The sequence below is a fragment of the Hemicordylus capensis genome, chromosome 4 (genome assembly GCF_027244095.1).
Source record: "Hemicordylus capensis ecotype Gifberg chromosome 4, rHemCap1.1.pri, whole genome shotgun sequence".
Taxonomy (NCBI): domain Eukaryota; kingdom Metazoa; phylum Chordata; class Lepidosauria; order Squamata; family Cordylidae; genus Hemicordylus; species Hemicordylus capensis.
The window spans coordinates 166,984,151-167,002,245 of NC_069660.1; the positions used below are offsets into that span (position 1 = coordinate 166,984,151).

The 18,095-nt window shown below is 41.8% G+C and overlaps 1 protein-coding gene across 11 annotated transcripts in view; it reads right to left on the bottom strand.

Moving 5' to 3' along the window:
- PACS2 (phosphofurin acidic cluster sorting protein 2) overlaps positions 1 to 18,095 on the bottom strand; it is a 256,899-nt gene that overhangs the window by 187,842 nt on the left and 50,962 nt on the right. For all 11 annotated transcript variants that reach the window (XR_008306723.1, XM_053248447.1, XM_053248442.1 and 8 more), the window contains exon 4: positions 8,398 to 8,523. Coding sequence is in view for 10 of the 11 variants with exons in the window: in XM_053248447.1 (XP_053104422.1) it covers positions 8,398 to 8,523 (126 nt within the window). In the remaining variant the exon portion in view is untranslated. The remainder of the gene's footprint in view (positions 1 to 8,397; positions 8,524 to 18,095) is intronic.

Consider the following 18,095-nt stretch of genomic DNA (forward strand, 5'->3'; position numbering starts at 1 on the left):
GGTCGTGGTCGACAGCTCATTGAAAGTGTTGACTTAGTGTGTGGCAGCTGTGAGAAAGGCTAATTCCATGCTTGAAATCGTTAGGGGACTGAAAATTTAAATGCTATTATTATATTGTTATACAAATCTATGGTGCGGCCACATTTGGAGTACTGCATGAGGTTCTGGTCACCTTCTTAAGGAGGACATTGCAGAACTCAAAAAGGTGCAGAAGAGAGCAACTAAGATGATCAGGGGCTTGGAGCATCTTCCTCATGAATAAAGTCTACAGCATTTGGGGCTTTTTAGTGTGGAAAATAGGCAACTTTGGGGAGACATGGTAGAGGTGTATATAGTTTTGCATGGAGCAGAGAGAGTGGACAGAGAGAATTTTTTCTCCTTCTCTCGCAACACTAGAACCAGGAGTCATCCCATGAAACTGAAAGCCAGGAAATTTAGGATCAAAAAAAATGAAGTACTTTTTCACACAGCATATAATTAATCTATGGAATTCTATGCCATGGGATGTGGTGATGGTCACCAGCTTGGATGGCTTTAAAATGGGCTTAGACAAATTCATGGAGGATAGGTTTGTCAATGGCTACTACTCAGGTGGCTATAGGCTACCTCCAGCCTCAGAGACACATGATGCCTCTCAATACCAGTTGCCCAACTTGCAACTTCCTCAATTGATCACTGCCTTTTGCTTCTTATTATGAATTGTCTGAAAATAATAGCTTTAGGATTAGTTGTAACCCAGAAGACTGTTGACTAATGAAATTCCAACTCAGAAAGGGGTTAAGCAGGACTGCATTTTGGCGCTCGCTCTCTCTCTCTCTCTCTCTCTCTCTCTCTCTCTCTCAATCCTCTTGTCAAATGGCTTGCTGAGAGATATATACATCCCCCTAAGTTAGCAGGTAAGCATAGAAAGGTGCTCCTGTAAGCAGACTTTCACAGACCCCAACTGGACTTAGGAGAGGTCAGAGGGCCTTTGCCAACTGCGAAGAAAATTGCCTGAAAATAAACTACCAAAAAAAAATGGTGATGGCTTTCACAAAAAAAGCCAGTGCTGAGAAATTGGTAAGATCAAACAAGTAAAGTCCTTTAAGTATTTGCGGAGTAGTATTTCAGGTTATAGGTAAGAGGTCAGCTCAATTAGATTATGTGTCCCAATCTGTTTGGGATATTGCGGCTATTTTGAGATTTTTTTGCTCAAGAGGAGGTTTCTTTATCCCAGCAGCTATCAAACTTTATGCAGTCAAATCATCGTCACAAATTCTATATGGGACACAGCTAAGCCGATACCCCTCTTTCTCAGCACTTGACATTATATAATCAACATTTCAAGTCTCTTGCTATGTTTTTCATGCATATGCATAGTTAGAAGCAAGGCTTCCAAGAGTTGAAACCAGGGTGTGGATAGCTGCTTTCAAATTCTGGTTGAAGTTAATTTGTCATCCAGTGGGTTTGGCCCTGCTTACCCTTGTTAATAACTTCCAATCCACATGGAAGAAAGCGTTGCAGCAAAAACTTCAAGCACTTGGGCTTACAACAGAATCTCTGATTCCCTTAGGGTATGAGAAAGCTAGGTTGTCCATAGAACTGCACATTCCCGATGATGTGGGTTCCATGATGTGGGCAAGATGATGTGGGTTCCATTTCTGGCCATACTATAAAAGACTATAAAAGAGTAATTTGTAGTAGTAGGTCATTGGATTATCTTAACCTACTCATGGTATTAAAACACCAGAGGATGTTCTCCCTCGTTCATTTTTATGCACTTTCCTCTGTGGAAAGGAAAGGAAGGTTTCTTAAAATTCCTTACCTGGAGCGTTGGTATCTCAGTGGTTCGGGAGAAGTTGAGACAGTAAGGCATGTTTTATTATACTGCTGATGTTATAAGGAATTATGTGGAAATTTTCTTTCACCTTTTATATCAAAGTTTCCAAGTCACTCTGAAGAATTTTTTTGTTTTGTTTCTTTTCTTCTCTAGGACCAGAATCAAATCAAATCAGAATCAAATCATAACATAATGTTGCCAGATTTTGTGCAGTGACAAACAGAGTTCATTGTGGGATTATTCAAAATGCTTGCTGAATGTGAATGTAGTAGTATATTTGTAGTATAGGTCTGGTTTTGTTTCTGATGATAATTAGGATGATACTGTCTTGTTCTATTTTGAATAGTTGTCACAATTATTGGAGTATTTTCTTTTTGCTGGTTGATGACCGAAGTAAAGTTTGAACTAAGAGGCTCCCTGTGCTATTGGGGGGTTGCAAAGGATGAGGGGTGATGGATTTGAAGTTGCTGGGGTCTGGTGGGGTTCAGTGGGGGAGAAGGGAAGGAACAAAGGAGGCTCTGTGGACAAGTCCCCTATAACTAGTGGGGATACCCAGTGGATGCCCCTGGCTTAAGTCCATTCCCAATGCATTCCTTAAACCTATTGGGGGGTCTCCAATTTCTATTTGTATTAAAATTTTGTGTACCTTAGAACATATCCATTAAGGTTGATCCAAATAATTGAGTATTAGTTTCTCAAAATTTGTACAGGTCAAGACTCTTTTATCTGGACTGCTTGGGACCAGAGATGTTCCGGATTTTGGATTTTTCCGGATTTTGGAATATTTTCATAAATGAGATATCTTGGACATGAAAGGTTACTGTTGGTTTTTTTAAAGGTTTTATTTAATATATTATACTATACCCCTCCTTCCCCTCTCTCAGACCGACTTTAGAAGCGTGTGAGTGGCAGTGCAATCCCATTCACAAAACTGGCTTGGCTCCGCCCCAAAGGAGGGCTCTTCTCCGTCGCTGAAGCTTAGGCAGAGTTCCTCTCTTTTTCTTCTCATCTATTCCTGTTTGTTCGTATTTATTCTGCTAGATCTTTACTCATCTGTTTCCTGTGTGCCCCTGTTATTGCCTCTTGTGTATATATATCTTTGCCTCTTGTGTATATATATATTTTTTAAAAAACAACACAAAAACCTTCTTTCTTCTTTTGTGTATATATCTCTGTGCCTCTTGTGTATATATATCTTTTTAAAACAACACAAAAACCTTCTTTCGTCTTCCCCCCTCCCACCCCTTTCCTTTCCTTCCTTTCTGCTGGGAGCGAAGCTTGAGAGGCAGTAAACAAAAGGCACATAGCAAAGCCTGAGAGGAAGAACTAAAAGGAGATCTAATGAGCTGAGGAATCAACAACAGCAAGTTTAGGGGCCGTAAGCAATCACTCCTGCAAACTGGAGGAGGTTGAAGCTACAAGCATTTTCTCTCTCTCTCTCTGTGCGCGGTGTCCGGATTTCAGAGCTTTCCGGATTTCAGGAGTCCGGATAAAGGATTTCCGACCTGCAAATATTTGGGTGGCGGAGCTCTCAGCACTAGTATCTGTCAGTATAGATCTAATTTGAAACTAGACAAGGTATTTGAAAGCCTATTTGTTGTTCAATTTCTGCCTTCTTAAGTAACTTTTTATTTCTATAAAAGTCTCTTATTCTATAAAAATTCTTTTCCTTCAACATCTTCAGACAAGCGAACCCATATTTACCTACCCCAGTATCCAGATAAGCTCTTAAAGGTGTTAGAGGAGAAATATCTCCTATCAAGGTTGTAAATTTTTCTTTCCATATCTGGATCATATTTCTAGTAAATATATTATTAATTTTCATGACCTCCTTTAATTTATTTTGATGAAAGATTATTTGTCTCAAGATTGCTTCTGAGTCCTGTGTCTCTTCTATTTGTATCCACTGTTTTGATACCTCCTCCATTATAAATGCAACCAAATGACTTAATTGGGCAGCTTGATAGTACAGTTTTAAATTTGGAAGTCCCCATCCAGCTTGTTTTTGAGGTCTATATATTAACTTTCTATTTAATCTCAATATTTTTTGGATTAAAGCAAAACCTCTCAATTTTATTTTATTTTGCCACAACCTGAATATTTTACCAGGGATTTCCACGGGAAGATATTGGAATAAAAAATTAAGTTTAGAAAGAGCTTTCATTGTTATTACTGCTATTCTTCCCAATATGTTAAGATTTAATCTTTTCCAGTGATTCATATCCTTATTAATTTTTTTCCAGGCTAGCTTAAAGTTTCTATTAAATAATTTATTAATATTTTTAGTTATATTAATACCTAGCTACTTAATAGATTTATACATTACTGGGATCCCCAGATCACTAGAGATTTTCTTTTGTATATTAGGGGGTATATTAGGGGGTGAAAATACATCAATTGGGATTTATTAAGTTAACAGCTAGCCCTGATACCTCCACAAATTCATATAATTCTTTTTTTAAATATTCAATAGACTGACCAGGTTCTGCAAGGGTTAATACCATATCATCAGCAAATAAATTTAATATATTATTTCCTAGTTTAAATCCTTTGATATGGTTATTAATTCACAGTGAAATTGCTAGAATTTCTAATGCTAAGTTAAATAACAGAGGTGACAAGGGGCATCCCTGTTTAGTACCCCTAGACATTGAAAACCACTCAGCGTCGAACTTATTAATTCTAATTTGGGCTTTAGTTGAACCATAAATCGGATCAATCATATTGTGAAAAGCCAGACCAAATTTAAGTTTCTTTAAAACATGTTTTTAAAAAATTGGCTCTAGACAGTCAAAAGCTTTAAGTATGTCTAAAGAACTTATCACTAGAGAAGTTGACTTAACTTTAGAAGCGTAAATGATATCTAATAACTTTCTTATAGAATTGAATATATTTCTCCTAGGAATAAACCCTGATTGATCTATATGAACAATTTTATAATTAATTAATTTAAGTTGGTTAGCCAATAGTTTGTTATATAGTTTATAATCAACATTAAGTAAGGAAATTGGTCTATAGGAACTAACTTCCTGTAGGTCTCTACCTATTTTGGGAATTAATGTTATTTTTTAGTCATACCACAAGAGTGGCAGACCCAATCCCTGGCGTAAAGCATTAATTAAAATTACAAACTCCAGTATAATAATTTCTTTAAATTCCCTAAAAAATTCCCCTATCAGACCATCCGGTCCTGGAGATGTATGATTCTTAATTGTTTTTAAAACCTCAAGCACTTCTGCCTCAGTAAATGGTTCAGCCAACCTTTTAATGTACTCTGGAGTTAGCTGTGGGGTGTTAATCTTATCTAAGTAGTTACGAATTTTCCCTTGAGTTTGATTGTGAGAGTTATACAATTGTTAAAAAAAAATTAACAAATTGATCACTAACATCTTTAGTATTAGTGATGATTCAACCTTTATCATCCTTTATTACTTTTATAAATCTCTTCTCCTTAACTTTCTTTAATTTATGGGCTAACAATCTTGTGTTTTTGTTATCATATTCATAATATCTTTGTTTTAAATGCATAAGTTGGGTAGAGATTTTTGTTGTTTCCAGCACCTCAAGCTCCTTCCTTTTTTTCTCTAATTGCTTTAAAATATTGGCAGACCCTATTCTATTAAATATTGCCAAAAGGTGTTTAATAGTTTTTCAAGTTTTTTGCTCACTTGTGTTGATTGTTTTTTAATCCTGCTCATCTGGTTAATACACTCCCCTCTAATCACGGCTTTCGTCGCATCCCATCTCATTAGTAATGATGTATGTTCCTTATCATTTTCATTTAAAAAGTTTCTTAGTATTTGGGCCAATTGTTGCTTTGCCACCCGGTCCACAAGTAATCTAGGTTTAAATCGCTACAAAATAAAAGTTTTCTCCTCTAATTTAAGTTTAAAGATTACTGGAGAGTGATCCGAAACAAGAATGGGTCCAATTTCTCCCTTATGATGCCCATATATAATCCAACCTAGAATAGAATTGATGTCTTCCAGAGAAAAAAGTGAAACTTTTTGCAGAGGGGTTAAGCAATAGCCAAGTATGTATAAGCTCATATTTATGCATCAATCTTTGAAAGTTTGAAGATAGTGAAGCTTGTTTCTTATACTGTGAAGATCTTGACTTATTCTCATTAGGTAACTTAGTAACATCAATATTAACCCACCCCCCACCCCCCGCAAGCTATATTAGTATGAGCAATGCTTTTGATTTTCCTCATTGTTTTCTGCAGGAAATCAATCTGTCTCTGATTTGAAGCATAAATAGAGGCACAACTTCCCCTTAATAAAAATAAATATTCAATCCTTATCTTCCAAAATTTTCTTAATAACAAGATCAATGTTAGTTTGACTAAGATACCAACCCTTCTTGCCTTATTTGTCCCTTGAGCAAAGAACTGTTTACCAAAATATCTATCAGCAATGGCATCGGTCTTATAAGTCTCTTGCAGAAAAACCACCACTGAGTTAACGGATTTAATATGTTTAGATATTCTGGTCCTTTTAATTGTAGGGGTGTGCACGGAACCGCCACACTGCGGTCCGGCACTGGGTTGGGGGGTCGCTTTAAGAGCGGCGGGAGGGTCCCTCCCGCCGCTTTCCGATGTGGCCCCCGTAATTCATAGTGTAATTGGGGTGCAGGATATCTCCCTGCCGCCCCTTCCCCGCTGCTCCTCTGGAAAGCGCTGCAAAGCTCACAGTAATGCTTTGCGCGCTCACTGAATACCTTCATGAATCGCTGCCCCACTTTTTAAATGTAATTAAAAGAAAATTGGGTTTCCAACCCAAGAAGGCAGACAAGCCAGAGAGCGCGCGAAGGGGGCGGGAAGGGCAACACGAAGGGGAGATGAGGTGGCGTGGCTGGCGGAAGAGAGGCAGGGAAAGGACACGAGGGAGAAAGGACACACGGCGGTCCTCCCGAGAGAAGCACATACAGACCGCTCACCCTCTGCAGACTGCTCACCCTCTGCTTTTAGGATTTAAAAAAAAGTCCGCTTTTGAAAGCCCGGCTCCCCTCCTCGTCGTCACTTAGCAATAGCCAACCATCCCGCTTTCCCCCGCTCTCCAGCCCCGCCTCAGGCGCAGCTACAATAGCAGCAGGGACGGGAGTGGAAATTTCCGCTGGGTCAGGCTACCAGGTCTCAGCCCTCTTCTGCCCCACCCCTGGCAGCTATTTCTTTTTTTGAAAATTTCAGTGTGTCACAACTTGGCATGCAGTCACCGTTGTGAGTTGCAGCCAGCAGCAAGCTGTTCTCCTGAGCCTGCCTCTGCTGCTCGCATTGCATGGTGCTTCTCAACATAGAGTGCCCAGGCCCACCCACACACCATTGGGTCGTTGAGGCTTGCCCGCCTTTCAACTGCTACCCAAAGCAGAGCACACATTATCATACCAGTGGCTCACTGTTCCCGCCTTCACCCAAAAGCTGCCGATGTTTTGCTATATAAAGGCCCTTTCCTCAGCTCAGGGCCCAGATGCCCAAATGTGGCTCCTCCTCCCCATAGCTTGGCCAGATCATGTGTCCTGTTGATTGCTACCCATACTTAAAGCAACAGTGCATGCTTTTTAAACTACTACTAGTTGCTGGTGGCTGCTGTAGGCTCTTCCTCCGTCTCTGTGGTCTATACACACAGTGGACTGAGCCCCAAGCCAACACCGCCTGCCTACTGTTTGGGGGCTCGACTGCCTGGGAATAGGAGTCTAGAACAGTCAATCATTGTGTGTCTGACTAAGGTAGGCAACTTAATTGGAGGGGAGGGACACGCTTCTTGTTAACCTTAAGCTAGGGCAAATTAATTTGGGGTGGGGGGAGGGCAGGCAGTTATGGCATGAGCTGGATGGGATTCATTTCCAGAATTATCATATAGTGCAAAAGAAAAGTATTACTCCTTTTCTATGAAGAAAAGGGACAATTTTCTCTAAAGTAGGGTTTAATGATGGTTAGTTCAGGGCCTTCAGTTCCAGAACTTCTTGTTTGGTGTTCTTTTGTATTGGGCTGTGTGGCCACTGGGGCAAAGTGGGCGTGGCTATGTAGGCTGTCAGAGAGTGCACCTGAATTTAAGACTACATCACTACCAGTAGTTCCTTAAAATTCCGTTGCCTGCAGCAAGACGGCCAGCTCAGACTGCCCATGTGAACATGCAGGTGCCACCATGCAGAACATGTGGGCCAGATTCAGTGGGTATACAATCAGCTCTTCAATCATGGTTTCACATTGCTATGTACACTATCTTAGGATTGAGACCACTGAACCCACTGGAATGTATTTCTAAGTGAACATGCATATGATCAGGCTACAAGTTTTCAAATACTGAACGTTACTCTTCCCTTGAGTGTTTAGAATGTCTGTTCCTACCATTGCATCGTAGCCTCCATACAAGTTGGCTGAAATTGAAATTTTGTTTTAGGATTCTCACAAAATAATAGCACCACTTGAAATAATATTAGCAATAATCTTTGTTTACATGTATACATTAGCATATAGTGTTTATTTACAAAGCATAAGGGAAAAACGTCTAGAATAAGCTTTATGGCATGTTCATCTACAAAGTAATGACATCTTAGGAACTTTGGAGATAAGCACCTACCTCAGCCATGTTGATAGACCCAACAGCCAATGTCTTGTAGCCCAGAATTGTTCTGTTCTTATAGCGCTTCCTTCTCTGTAGCATGATCTGAAGTTGGTTGCCTTCTCTTTTCAAAAAATGAGGATACTGCAGTTGAAATATTTCAAAGCTTTATTACACCACGCAGCCAACAAAATCAATTCACTCTATTTAAAGTAAATGTTGATTGGGGGAATTCAATTGAGTTGAAGGTTTCAGAAGTACAGAACCAGCACAAAACAGCTAACAATCAGCATTTTTAATTCCACTCTTCCTCCAAGGAGTTTCAGCTGGCATATACAGTGTTCCCACTCAACAATTTTATCCTCATAATCTATGGCTGAGAGATGGTGAATAGCCCCCACAGTCATCCAGTGAGTTTCATGGTGGAGAGAGGATGGTGGTGCAAAGCAGGTTACTCACTGATGTTCTTCTAGCAGTCATCTGTGCAGTCACACCTATGAGTTCTGTACATGAGCAGTATCTCATTCAGAACCTTCCAAAGTTTTGCCTCAGGATCCCTGCCACCTACATGACAGTATACAGCCTAACCCCACCCACTCAACCTTAGTTTGGACAAACCATTGCAGCAAATTAGATAAAGGAGAGTGGTGGCGGCAAAGAAAGAGGGTGGCTGTTATACTGCTACCAAGTGAGGTAAGGAGGAAGTCCTTAGCCAGGGCGTGTGGGTGTGTGACATGCAGAGCATGCCGAGTTAGGGGGTAATAAGGGTGCAGCATGCGGACAGTGCTGTGAAAGTTGTGAGGACATTGAGCAGAAGCCAGTTTGGAAAAGAGATGGGTGGCAAAACGTTCCACACACCATGTGCGAGGGTGTGGATGAAAGATGAGGGCTGTGGACAGTAGCTCACCAAGAAGCCTCAGGCAGTGATGGTAGGAGCTTGGGCTAGGCCTGGTCTCCTGAAACACCCATGCAATATCACACTTCAAGTCCCTTCTTAAAATCTAACTTTTTCATTTGGAACAATTCTTTATGGAACATTTGGAACAATTCTTCCATTTGGACCCCATTCTTTATGTATCTAAATTTAGGCACATGTAACCGAAACATACAAATACAGAGAGAGAGAAAGAGAGAGAGAGAGAGAGAGAGAGCTTACTTTCCTTCATTACCTTTCTTTTCCTCTGTGGTTTCCCCATGGCAACATTTAGATTACAAGCACCTTAAGGGCTTTCATTCTTTGTACAGCAGCATGTATATGGATGGCGCTGTATAAATAATAATCACCACCATCCATTGTCTCTTCTAACCCTATGATTAGACATTAGAATTAATGTGGAACTATCCTATGCTGGAAGTCTGCTAAGAGTGGGTGTTCCAATAAGTTCTTAACCTCCCTTGCTGACAACTTGATCTTTCAGAAGGTGGGAAAGGGTATCAGATACCTTGGACTTAGTCCTAATAAACAGGGAAGAATTGGTTGATGAAGTAAAAGGGCAAGGGAACCCTGGGAGAAAGTTACCATGCCATCCTGGAATTCACAATATCAAAGGCAGGGGGGGCAATAAGGAAATCAGACATGTAACCTGGATTTCAGAAAAGCTGACTTTAATAAGCTGAGAAACAGACTAAGTAGTTTCCCATGGCTAGGAATCCTAAAAGAAAAAAGAACTGAAGAGCAGTGGGAGACTGAAAAGCAAGCTAAAGGCACAATCGCAAACAACTCCCATGAGAAGGAAAAATGGTAGACATCTGAAGAAACTATTATGGATGCACAAAGAACTCTCTGAGCAGCTAAGAAGCAAAAAGGGCACATACAGGAAATGGAAGGAGAAGCATATAACAGAGGACAAAAGAGTGGCCCAAACTTGTAAGGATAGTGTCAGGAAAGCTCTGAATGAACTGAGGCTTGAGAGGGATGCCATAAACAACAAAAACGGGTTTTATGGATATGTTCAGAACAAAAGGAAGGTTAAGGAAGTGTGTTGCTTGGAGAGGATGGTAAAATGGTAATGGATGGCAGAGGGAAGGCAGAGATGCTTAATGTGCATTTTGCATTTATCTTCTCCTGTTAGAGAAATGTGGACCAGCCAATGAAGAAAAGAGGGAAATGCAACTCAGAATAAGTTAAGAGATGGTAAGGGAATACCTAGCTACCTTAAATGTGTTTAATTCTCCAGGTCCAGATGAAATACATCTGCAGGTACTGAGGGAACCACCATATGTAATCTTTGACAGTTCCTGGAGAATGAATAAGGTGCCAGAAGACTGAAAATGAGCAAATGTCCCTATTTTCAAAAGCGGGGAAAGGAGGATCCAGGAAACTACAGAGCTTGACTTCAGAACTACAGCTTGATGTCAACAACTGGCAAGACCATAGAAAAAAATATATAAAGCAGTCCGTGAGCATGTAGAAAATAACCTGATGATTAGTAGGAGCCAGCATGGATTTGTCAACAATAAGTCATGCCAGACTAAACTCACCATCTTTTTTGATGAAGTTACTAGTTTAGTAGGAGCCCCTGGTGGCGCAGTGGTAAAACTGCCGCCCTGTAACCAGAAGGTTACAAGTTCAATCCTGACCAGGGGCTCAAGGTTGACTCAGCCTTCCATCCTTCCGAGGTCGGTAAAATGAGTACCCAGAAATGTTGGGGGCAATATGCTAAATCATTGTAAACCACTTAGAGAGCTCTGGCTATAGAGCGGTATATAAATGTAAGTGCTATTGCTATTGCTAGATAATGGCGATGTGTCATAATACATAGTATATCTTGATTTGAGCAAAGTATATGACAAAGTCTCCCATGATATACTTGTTGACAAGTTCATAAAATCTGGGCTAGGTGGATTCACAGCAGATTGAACAAATGTACCCAGTGAGTACTCAACAGAGCCACAGGGCTCTGTGCTCTTCAACAGTTTCATAAATGGCTTGGAGGAGGGTCGGAGTAGAGGGTATGCTTATAAAATGTGCAGATGACACAAAGCTTAGTGGGGGGCAGGGGGCAGATAGTTTACACCTTAGAAGACAAAATCAAGATTAAATCTAATCTGGAGAGGCTTGAAAACTGGGCTAAAACCAACAAGATGAACTTCAACAAAGACATATGTAAATTCCTGCATTTTAGCAAGAAAAATCAAATGCAGAACTGGATGGGTGAGACTAATAGAAGAGAGAATTCTACAGCATTGACTCTGAGCATCGCAGTAACCTCTTTTGACCACTAGAGGCATGATGAGTTATGTTAACTGGGCTAAAAACTACCAGAGCATACTCCGCAGTATGAGGATTTGAATGTTTCTCCTCACACCATTCAACAGGGTTGTTGGCCCAGACCTCTGAGACTGGTGAAGAAAGCAATTAGCCTGAATAAGAAAACAAGGTTTTCTCAAAAATGTAGACAGGACAAATGCTACAGATGATTGAGAAGTTATAAGGTCCAAGTTTTGAGCTGTGGTCTTGCAAGATGGAGATGCTCCTAAAAAGCCACAGAATCAGCAGAGTCTTACACATGAGAGCCCTGTCAGAGAAGGAGAAGACAGACAGAGCTGGGACAGTTCCGATGATAAAGCCAATGGAATCATTTCTTTATTGGTGAGTGACTCTATATTGGTACATTTAAGAAATAAACAGCATGCAAAGGATATGTGGGAAACTCTGACGAAACTGTATGAAAGAAAGTCAGCTGTCTCCAAGGTGTATCAAGTTATAAATGTGTAATAAGAAACTAGAGGAGGGAGAGGATCTGTCTAAGCATGTAAATGAGATGTTGCAGACTTCACGACAGTTGAAAGTACAGAGAGTAATTTTGCCTGATACAGCTCAGATTGGATTGTTATTGAACAGTCTTCCTGAGCATTTTGATCCTATTGTAAATGTATTAGAAACCAAAGATGATTTGCGTTTGGAAGGCTATAATTTGTGCAGAGGGCAGAAACTAAAATCAAGCTTTTAGAACTTAACAAAAAACCAAAAAGTGTTTTGTCTGTGGGAGTGTCAGACATATGAAGGCTCAATGTCCTCAGAACAAAGAATGGAGGTGATACCACATTTCAAGAGGAGTGAGTCACCTTGTATTGATTCAGGTGCAACCAGCAATTTAGTTAAAGAAAGAGAAAGATTTACTAAGTCGGTCACAATTTTTTCTAGTGGATGGGAAGCAGATGTTTGCTGAAGGCAGACATTTACTGCAAGGCTACACTGCAAACTGCAAAAAGGAGAAACCGTGGAACTGACTACTGAGGATGCATTGTTTGTGCCCACACTTGAGTCCAGTCTGATATCAGTTAAATATGCTGCAGAGAAAGGTTATGAGGTGAAATTCAAAGGAAAACAGATATTTTATCACAGATAAAGGTGAGCTACTTATGAAAGATAGCCATCTAATGGCGCAATGGGGAAATGGCTTGACTACGAGCCAGAGGTTGCTGGTTCGAATCAGCGCTGGTATGTTTCCCAGAATATGGGAAACACCTATATCAGGCAGCAGCAATACAGGAAGATGCTGAAAGGCATCATATCATACTATATGGGAGAAGGCAATGGTAAACCCCTCCTGTATTCTACCAAAGATAACCACAGGGCTCTGTGGTTGCCAGGAGTCAACACCAACTCAACAGCACACTTTTCTTTTACTTATGAAAGGGATTTTGCAAGAGAGTGGCCTATTCAAAGTTGGTCGTATAAATAAAGAGGCCAAAATTGCAAAGCAATGTTCACATTAAAATGTTTGAATTTATGGCATAGAAGAAGTGGAAACAGAGATCCCAGTGCAATACTTCACCTGGAGGAGGATCTAGCCAGTGTTGTGAGCAATGCCTCAATTGACACCCTGCAATGGTGGAAACAAGGCTTGGTCACTAGCCAAACAGTGGCCGACTCAGTTCTTTTTGTGGTGGCCATGCAGGATCTGGAATTGGAAGGAGACACAACTACCTCTATAGTTCAATGGGCTTTATTAAGGCAATTGGTTACACAGGCACAAATGCCAATCAGACAAGCAAGCACGGCAATCAATTTTCTAGTTGTAGTGTAGTTAAATCCTTTCACAGCTAAAATCATTCCTCTGCTAACTTATGTGTTGCATGTGTGTTCTCAGTAATTACTCTGGCAGACACAGACACAGAAAGACAGAAGGGAAGGGAGGGAGGACTTGGGAGACTGGGACAAGGTAACATTTTCTTGAAGAAAGACAGGTTGCTTACAGGTAACTTATGATCTGGAGGTGATCTGTTGTCATTCATGAGAAATGGGTTACTGTGCCTGCACAGGACCTTCTGGATGGATTAATTAGCTCCTCTCTGGCACCCCTCCCTGCCATGAACGTGCTCGGTGCCTTCCTTTTTCTGGCAGTCAGGCGCCATTTTGATTCAGTTTCTTGCAGAGCGCCTGATGCTCAGACATTCCTTGAAGTATCCAATCAACTGACCATACAGGTAGGTTATCTGCCAATGTCTAATGCTGCAGCAGATGGGTCTCATGAATAACAACAGATCACCTCCAGATCATGTTACAGGAAAGCAACCTGTCTATCTGGAGGTGATCCGTTGTCATCATGAGAAATGGGTGACTAAACAGCTTTCTCTCGCTATGGCGGAGGGTGCAGCTGTTCCACTCACTACTCCAGAACTCTCTTCAGTACCTCTCTTCCAAACATGGCTTCCACAGCCATGCGTAAGTCTATGGCATAATGCTTTATAAAAGGCATATGTGTAGTCCAGGTGGCAGCAGCACACAAATGGAGTCCAGATAAGTGAGCCGCCAAGGTAGCATATGCTCTTGCAGAGTGTGCTTTTGCAACCTTTGGAGGTTGTCAGTTTTTCAACTTATATGCTGAGAAAATTGATTCAACTAACCAATGAGATAGCCTCTGTCTCGATACTGGCATGTCCTTATTTTTGCCTTTGAAGAGCACAAAGAGCAGCTTTGTACATCAAAAGTCCTTTGTCTTATCTAGGTGGTGGAGAATGTAGCGCCTGACATCAAATGAATGTAAAGCCCATTCCAGGCAAGTCTCCGGTTGTTTAAAGAAGGAAAGGAGCACAACGTTTTGATTTAAGTGGAATTCTGTTACCATTTTAGTTAAGAAAGACGGATCCATATGCATAACGACTTTGTTGGGAACTGCGTATATGGTGCTTCCGCCCTTAAAGCGGCCATTTCACTAACATGACAGGCAGTAATTATGGCGATGAGAAAGGCCATTTTCAGCATCAAATAACGTAAACTTACATCATGAAGAAGTTCAAAAGGAGGTTCCATTAGGGACGCCAGAACCAGCGACAGGCTCCACTGTTCAGCCGGATGGCATACAGCGGGGTACAGGTTACTAATACCCCACAGAAACTTCTTGCATCAAGGATTAGAGAAGACGGTTTTACCTTGTCAGCCAGTATGCTTAGATGAGATCGCAGCAAGATGCACTCACAAAGAGACATTCGCCAGACCCGATCCCTTCAGACTGCTAAGATACAGTAGCACTTGATCCGTAGAGGCTTTGAATGGATCGAAGGCATGATCCTTGGCATAAATGGCAAAACATTTCCATTTACTGGAGTAATTCTTACGCGTAGAAGGCCTGCGACAGTTAAGGAGTGTTTTTTTTAATAGACGATCTTCCACGCTGTCAGTCTCAGCGTTTGCAGAGCTGAATGTAGGATCTGACCTCTGTCTCTTGTTAAGAGATCTGGGTTGAGAGGAAGTTGATAGTAATTGTTCCCCGTCAGTCTGAGTAGCAATGCAAACCACTGTTGGTGAAGCCAGCATGGTGTCACTAAGATAGCCCTCGTACTTTTTTTATGAGTTTGCCCACAACCCTATTGACTAGGGGGAGCGGGGGGAACATATACAGTGTTCCCTTGTTCCAATTGTACTGAAGTACGTCCCCCAGAGACGCTTGCCCAATGCCCACTCTGGAACAGAACTGCGGAAACTTCCTGTTCCCTTCTGTCACAAACATATCTATCTGGGGAGTTACCACATGGCAATAAGGCAGTCTAGGACATGCTTGCTTGAGCTGCCACTCGTGTTGTTATTGGTTCTTGAATGACTTGCTCAAGTCATCTGCTAAGATGTTCTCCACACCCTTGATATGGATAGCTATCAGAAACACCTCTTGGGAAATGCACCGGTTCCAACGCTGTATGCTGAGTGCACATAGAGACCTTGAAACTGTGCCGTCTTATCTATTGACAAAAGCAATCACTGTAGTATTGTCCATTTGAAGCTGAACTATGGAGTTGCTTACCAGGGACGCAAATGACTTCAGAACCAAAAATGCTGCCATCAGTTCTAGGAAGTTGATATGCATCTTCTGTTACTCTGCCATCCACGCACCTTGAGTCTGACAGCTCCCGCAATGAGCTCCCCACCCTTTCAAGGAGATGTCTATTGTAACCCACCTTGTTGGAGTTGGGGGTTCGAAAGGCACGCCCTGAAGCAGGTTCTGCTGCACTTTCCACCACTGTAAGGATTTCAGAACGGGTTGGTGTCGTAAATCTGTAGGCTTGGCTGACCCGACAGGATTTACAATCCCTTCAGCTCTACTTCTGTGAGTCAAACAGAAAGTCTGGTGATAAGAATAGTAGCCTAGCTGCACGAACAAAAGCAAAAAATGACTCGCAAGGAAAAGTAGCATAAACAAAATAAAGCCCCTTGAACTAAACTAGGTACCCTGCTCTACGATAACTGAGCAATAACTGAAAACAACGGAACAGGGAATGAACATAACAAGGACAGGCTGAAACACGAAAGGTTGAATAATTCTGAAGTATGGACACTGTCTGCGATAGAAACCACGTCGGCTTGATATAGGGCTCAAGATAACCGGCAGCAAATCAGGCTTCCTGATTCAGCATTTCTATTACCCCTCCTGTGAAATCTTGCGCCTGTGTGTCTCCCACTGAGCCTTTCTCTTGAGACATCTTCTTAACACGTGAAATTCCAGCTTCCTCCTGATCAGTCTCCTCAGCCCTCATCTCTGCCAGCTGTTTAGATTCCTCTATCTGCTGCCGTTCCAGCTCAGCTCCAGTCTGTTCTCACAGCCAAATCCTGCTGCTGTGCCTCTGAGTCTGTACTCCCACCCAAGTCCTCCCACTCCTCCTCTGACTCTTCTGACTCAGAGGTCTGGGCCATGACAGTTGGGTAATTTCCAGCAGCATTTGCTGACTATCGATATTGCGGCGGAATGATCTCAGAAACCATCACTGTAGCTGGCGCATACGTAAGCAGGTGTGCAAGACAGTCACCTTGCATGATGCCATTAGGTCGAGTAATTTTTGAACTTGTTTGACCCACTGTAGCAGTTGGGCCTCGAATGTCTCCACTAGAGAATGGATGTGGAGATAGCACTCTCGTGGGAGATACACTCGTTTGGATGGCGTATCTAGCACTGCTCCAATGAAATCTATGGACATTGTCCGTAGCTTTGACTTGTTCCAATTGACTTGGATCCACAAGTCCCTTAGAAGTCGCAGGACATACTGGATTTGGGACGCCAATTCTGACCTGTTTTGATGTACCAGGAGCTAATCGTCCAGGTATGGAAACATGATGATCCGTTGTGTGTGCAGGTAGGCTACAATTGCAGCCATACACTTGGTAAAAACCCTCAGTGCCGTAGACAAACCGAAGAGTAGGACCCTATATTGGAATACAGTGCTTCCTATGGTGAACCGTAAGTACTTCCAATGGTTGCACTGAATCTCAATATGAAAATATGCGTCTTTGAGATCTAACGTAGCAGAGCCATTCCTCTCTGGCAAGAAGGATTCCTTGCAGCATCGTCATACAGAACTTGTGCATATCGATGGATTGATTGAGGCCTCAGAGATCCATGATCTTCCTGATCCCACCATCCCACTTTGGAATGAGGAAATAATGCAAGTAGAATCCCTTCAGCCAGTCCGTCCACTGCATCAGTACTATCGCTCCCTTTCCCAACCGAGTTTGTACTTCCTCCCATAAGGCGGGAGTTGGGGGAGTGATTTCATTCCCTCAAAGCTTGGCAAAGTTTCAAACTCACTTGCATAACCCGAGTCGATAATTCTTAAGACCCACTGGTCTGATGTTATCTGGTGCCATGCTGGAGCATGACTGGCAAATCTCCAGGACAAGGTCCTTGATTCCTGTTTCACTGTGCAAAGCCCTTCTTATGGTATGGCTTATACTGTTTATTTTGTTCTTTACAGTCCTGGTAACAATAGCCAGAAGACTGAACGTAGCCTGAGGGAGACTGCAGTAGAGAGACCGCAATTCAGTCTCCGCCAAGTGTTTGAAAGTACTTAGCTGCTGTCTGGTAAGCTCACTGGACTTGCTAAGTATCTCTTCATATTTCACAGTGAATTCCTCCGGTATTGATGAAGGGAATTCCTTTAGTAAAGAGTCCCACAAACCATCATTGTGACAAACCATACAGATGGCATAGTTTGCAATGCGAATGGATAAGCTCACAGTTGAATAAAAACAGCGTCCAAAAATATCCAGCTTTCTCCCCTCATCAGAAGGTGTGGTATAATAATGATAATAAGAAGAAGAAGAACAAAGGCTAGCAGACCAGAGAAGATTCATAATAAGAAATAAAGTATTCACAGGAGCTGAGCTGAAAGAACTGCAAAGAGCAACACAGGCTCAAGATATGGAAGAAGAATTACCACCAACTGAAGAAGTTGCTCAGGCGCAGGTGGAGGTGGTGTTGGAAATAGAGGATCCCACTGTTGCT